The sequence below is a fragment of the Electrophorus electricus genome, chromosome 6 (genome assembly GCF_013358815.1).
Source record: "Electrophorus electricus isolate fEleEle1 chromosome 6, fEleEle1.pri, whole genome shotgun sequence".
NCBI lineage: Eukaryota > Metazoa > Chordata > Actinopteri > Gymnotiformes > Gymnotidae > Electrophorus > Electrophorus electricus.
Window position 1 is genome coordinate 11,442,053 of NC_049540.1, and position 5,834 is coordinate 11,447,886.

The 5,834-nt window shown below is 38.0% G+C and overlaps 1 protein-coding gene across 1 annotated transcript; it reads left to right on the top strand.

Annotated features, from left to right (window-relative positions):
* The first annotated feature begins 2,553 nt into the window (after positions 1-2,553).
* Positions 2,554-3,540, top strand: timm8b (translocase of inner mitochondrial membrane 8 homolog B (yeast)). The gene is made up of 2 exons (XM_026998529.2): positions 2,554-2,773; positions 2,865-3,540. The coding sequence occupies exons 1-2, from the start codon at positions 2,657-2,659 to the stop codon at positions 3,030-3,032; spliced, it is 285 nt and encodes a 94-aa protein (XP_026854330.1). The 5' UTR covers positions 2,554-2,656; the 3' UTR covers positions 3,033-3,540.
* Positions 3,541-5,834: the final 2,294 nt, after the last annotated feature.

A 5,834-nucleotide genomic window follows, 5' to 3' on the forward strand; every position in this document is an offset into this window, starting at 1 on the left:
TATATATATATATATATATATATATATATATATATATATATATATGAGAGAGAGAGAGAGAGAGAGAGAGCAGTAGCAAAGGTTTATTTTCAATTTTTGGGGGTTACACCACTCACACTACTCAACATGCCCTCCCATCCCCTACCCAAAACTACACCTATGGTATATAGATTGGAACAATATTAATGCCTTGAGGTGATGGATCATGGGATGTAATAAGCTTTATTATTTATTTTATTATTTTATATCTGTGTAACACTGAATCATCACTGTGTATGAAAAGTGCTACACAAATAAACTTGCCTTGCCTTAAGTGCAGTGTCACTCTCATTTTACCAGGGTGGGAGAACCAAACATTTACTAGCAGGCAAGGGACACCCCAACACAATCCTGATGGTAATGAAACATACAGAGATAGGAGCTAGCAACTCCAAGGGGAAAAAGGCCAGAGTTTAGGATGAAGATCGGGTATTGTGGTTAAAAGAGTATTTAGCTAAGGTTCCTAATACTGATTACAATGCACCAGAGCGCTTTACATAAAAACATAAGCTTGCTATGAGTTACAGCTGCGAAAAACTCCAACCATTACCAATAAACACTCTACACAGCAAATTGCACACCTAAAGATCTACCCAAGGGGAGACAATGCATACAGCCTATATAAAATGATTGTGAAATAGCACTGGAGTGAGGGAGTGATGCATGAGTGGAGCAGCAGGCAGAGGTTCATTAAATAAAGGAAAGGACGCACAAACAAAAGATGTCTATGAGTAGGAGGAACAGCCAAATGGATAACCAGGCAAGCTTTGAAGCTAGCAGTAGGATGCAGGCATGGAAGCAAGCAGGAATAACATGGAGGCTAATACAAAGACAGATTACTCAAAAGTAAACAAAAAGCAGGTGTACACAATGTACTAATTAGTGGGTGACTGGATAACAGGAGTGATAACAGGAGTGTGTGCAGGTGTGTGTGGTTAACTGGGTGGCAGCCAGGTTGTGACAGTGATAGGGGAAAAAACTGCTCATTACTGATAAAAAATCTTATTTGTGCCCTGTTTTCTATTCTTTTCCTCTTTATTATACATTATATTACAAAGATGAGTCCCATATCTCAATACCTTCATTCACAAAAGTTGCAATAGCATTTGAGCAGCAAGTATCTTGATGTTGAGTGGTTATTAAGTGGTCCTGTTTCTGACAGTAGGTCAGAAGGAACGTTACTTCTATTATCAATTTCTGACTGTAGGAGAAAAAAGAGAACTGTTTTTAAATAATTGTAGCCTAAACAACACCGTATCCATGCCTGCCTTTGATTGCCATTGTTACAGACCAAGGAGGCCACAGATGACCACACACAGGCGTGCTACATTCCTCGGGTTAAGACAAAAGCATGAATGGGTGGCTGTGTCAGCATTCTGCAACAGGGCGATGGCCAGCTCCATGTATAGAAGCCTTCAGTCTTCTGTTAACAGAGAGGATCTGTGCAAACACTGCATGATCTGTGCAAACAGGGAATTATTAAGAAATTTCAATGCCAGAGAGGAAAACATAGTTTTATCTCTGCTTTAGTTTTAGATCACCAGAGAAAAACATGATCAGTACAATAAGAGAAACAAGTATAACAGAGTAAAATAAGAGAAACAAAAGCTGGGGCAATGGTGCTTTTTACTTTATACATATTTTTAAATTGTTTTATGCTGTAAAGCATGGAACTGGAGAGGACTAAGATTAAAAAGATTAGATATTCACAGCCTTGTCTGGACCTATGTTTTTTTCCTCTGATGCTGTTGATTTTACAATTTTGTAGAGCCCTAATAGCTGCTCATAACTCAGAAATATTTTTGGAGTTAAGTGATAAACATTAATGAATTACTATCAAATATGAAAGACACTACTATGAAACTGGTATTGGGAAGTATTACTATGAAATCTGTAATTGAAGCTCACCATTGTGTTAATAGATTATCTAGCGGAATGCGATGCATAACAGTATTCACTCCACCATAGCTGATAGCAGACATGCCTTGTGTCTGGTTACATTTGATTAGGCTCACATCAACCAGATGACTTAGCATTAATTGAGCCAGGTCAGCAAACAATGATTCCACTTCAAATGAAAACCCTTTTATTCCCTCGTTACTTTTAACTCGGGAAAGCCTTAATACAATCCAAACTTTGAGGTTTATTAAGTATGATTTTTTTTAAATCAACAAAACACTACTTATTGATTTCATCTAGTGTGCCCTTGTCCAGCAGCACAGATTTTTCTCAGGTGAAATAGCACATTAGAAAGCGCACTTTCTAAAAAAAAAAAAAAAAAAAAAAAACGGGACTCGGGTCTGATCACTCCTCTCACACGAGTTCGACTTTCTCTCCGTGCTGCCACCTATTGTTCTGGAGAATTACATGGATTTAAATATCAAACTAAAACTCTGGTGAAATTAATATTGTATGCGACGAATGTTCCTTCTGATTTCATGATTATTAAAGTTGCAGAGATTGATTTGACCCCCCCCCCCCCCGCGCCAGTCTATTCCGTGACGTCATATTCCCACGGCGGAAGTGCTTTCTCGACGCATGGTACTTTAGCCGTGGTCCTTTACCCTTCGAAAGTAGCTAACGTTTCTTAGACTATTTAGAAAATATCATACAGACAATGGCTGATTTTAGTAGTTTTGATATGTCATCTGCCAGTTCCACTGAGAATGCCGACACTTCGGAACTTCAGCGACTGATTGCCGTGGAGCAACAGAAAGCTCAGTTTCAAGCACAGGTAAGTCGATAAAGCTAAGCCACTTGCTAAGGTCACTTAATCGGCATGTCATTTCGTAGTTGAGCTGGATCTAAAATTTGTTATTTAATAGGTTCACAATTTTACGGATGCATGCTGGGACAAATGCATGGATAAACCGAGCACGAAGCTGGATTCGAGGACAGAGACGTGCCTCGTGAACTGTGTGGAGCGTTTCATCGACACAACTCTGACCATAACTAATCGCTTCTCGCAGATGGTTCAAAAAGGCACACACTGAAGGAATGTGACTTCAAGGACAACTAGACATTTTAAGAAACATATTTAACGCCCTGTCTCTGTTTCTCTACCGTGTTTTAATATAAGTTAAAGGTGTAAAATGATTGATATATAATTGGCGTGGGCCGAAATATATCGTGTGTGAGGACAGAACAAACATCCTATCCCAGACGCAAAGGCTGTAGATTTCACTGCTTTGGTTTTGTTAATCCATTGCTAATTATTCATTGCAGAACAACTGTGGACAGTTCTCAGCAGACCTTAGTACCGAAATGTTTGTTTTATAGATACTTTAGCCGTCATCACTTTCTTGCAGGCAAGAATTCCTGCATAACGGTCCAGGATCTTTAGCAACTCAAAAGTAATGTGAAGATTTGTAACGATTTCTTAATAAAACTGAATGGGTGATTTGGCAAGTGGTAATTTTTGTTTACACTCTTGTTTGTTTGTTTGTATGTATGTATGTATGTATTTATGAATTGCAAGCAAACATGATTGAATTGCTCTTACTTGGGTGCATTTATTGGGTCGAAGAAGTTACTTAGCCTACTGTTGCATCTAGCTCTGAGTTATTTAATAAATGGGCCATTTTGTTACTAATACAATAGTGACTCATAAAAGTTACATTAATTGTATGCTTAAAGTGATCTGGAACATAAAGGACAATTCTTTTAATTGGAAAGATTTGCCTTTATTAAAGAACTGCAAAGCAGTACAGAAAATAATTCAATAAACAAAGCATACATGAAGGTGCCAATCTGCCATAGGCATCATTTTACTAGGTAATTGCACATGTATTACAGTTAAAGTTTTTAATCTAAATACTTTTTAATGTGTTATGAAGCCGCTTAGCAAATTATGGACTTCCTGGTGTCACAATGATCATAGAGTTCTCCAACTACCTGTCACGGCTGTTGATAATTACCCCATGAGTCCCAGCTGAAATTTCTGGATTTTGGTACAGTTACACTGTGCTGTTTAGGATAACCAGAAAGAACATGAATACATCTTGTTCAATCAGTACTCTGATCACTTGGGAATTTTGCTAAAAGAAAACATGTTTAAAATATTCACTCCTTTCCCAAATAATTATTCTGTTGCTGTGGTGTTGTCTAAAACTTGAAGATATTAATGGTATCTGAGAAAAGGAGCTTTAATTAAGTTAATTAAACTTTATAGAATATTGTCGCTTTTGTAAGTTTTTGTTTTGCTTGTCCTGTTTTAGGCTGGATTGTTCTCTAACCTTGTAATAAGTTTGGTTTAAATCCGCAACACAGATGTGAATATTTTGAAGAAAACCTCTGAATACAAAACACCTTTGGCTTTTATACATTTTCACAAAATAAATTCTCAGATGGTAAGCACATCAGTATTGATAGTAGTTGGACATCAGCATGTAATTGCTTATACAGTAGCTCCAAGATTTTTGATGAGCCATGTCAAAACTGTTATTCTCAAGGTGTTTTCATGTTCATTGGCTCATTGGCTCTTTTCCGGTGAAGACTATCTGATCTGACAGCAAATGCAGCTTAACTCCTTTGCTCATACAGTGTTTGACAGAGGTTGGAAAGACAACATATGCTCCCCTGCTCCACACACACACCAACAGGTTTTCTCATATCCAACATTTCTGCACTTCCTATCAGTATAGCATGCTTTGACCTTTTCTGAAGAAGGAAGCAAACAAAAAGCCACATGCTATAACTTAAAAAATACATATGTGGGCAAAATCAGTTCAGTATATATGTCTAGCACATTTGTCTTGTAATTCTGAAAGCCCATATATAATCATGTGTAATTTAAAGTCTTCCTCAAGGAACATAAAAGCAAATTAACCGTAACATAGCTAAAACCCAAGTTTTGCCTCCACAACACTATTTGCAACAGAGGCTTGACATGTTGGATTTAGGCACAGAGCTAAGGAGGTCTACACAGGAGCCAAAGGCTCTGGCCTCTTTGATTTATCAGTGCATTCAGCACAGCGTGGCCTTTGATGGATTTGTGTGTGCATGTCTGGTAGGTAGGGTGTCTGTCAACAGACATAATTAAAGACAGGAAGCAGATAGGTGAGTGTAGTGCTTATCCAGGCCTGCAGGAAGCCCACATTGAATCTTCACCAGCATGCCAGCTGAAGGTTGATGTAAGCTGGCAGGACAACACATACTCTTTTTTTGTCTGTTTTATGGCCAGAAAGATTGTGTGTGTGTGTGTGCGTGCGTGCGAACGAACAAGGATGTACAGTTGTGAGTACCCGTGTGTGTCCACATCTGTGCTACTGAATACATAAAAAATGGCCTACAAATGACAGAGTGAACAGAGCACACTGACTGTAGCTGGTCACTGAAAACAAAATAATTGCTTGGTATGAATGCCTTCATCTTCAGATTCTCAGACAGTAAACATTTTGACTGAAGACGGAGACAACAGGCTTCTGAAGTTGACCTCCATCCAACCTTTATCAGGGTTTTCAACACACCTCAGATCCTACTTCAAACAATGTTTTTTGAAAGAAGTGCTTCTGGGGGGGAAAATGATCAGGCACTGTTGTTTTGAAGCAGGCAGCAGAATGATCAAAGTTGCCTTTCAGAAACTCACAGCAGAAGGAGAATGTTCATATGTCATTTTCATGCTTTCTTGTTCTTCCTCCTGTCAGTTAGATTAAAAAGCTAACTTCCATTTTGTATCATTAATTATTTTGTTATTAATCATGTGTATCAAAGTAATATGCAAATTGATTTCAGCCCTTTGGTTTCTGGTTAGCTATTAAAATGTAAAGATGTCTAACAGTACATTAGTTACATTT

Bases quoted from the DNA above. Each gene is read 5' to 3' on its own strand.
- timm8b (XM_026998529.2), top strand. From the start codon at position 2,657: ATGGCTGATTTTAGTAGTTTTGATATGTCATCTGCCAGTTCCACTGAG. The intron at 2,774-2,864 runs GTAAGTCGATAA...GTTATTTAATAG, and splicing joins AAGCTCAGTTTCAAGCACAG to GTTCACAATTTTACGGATGC.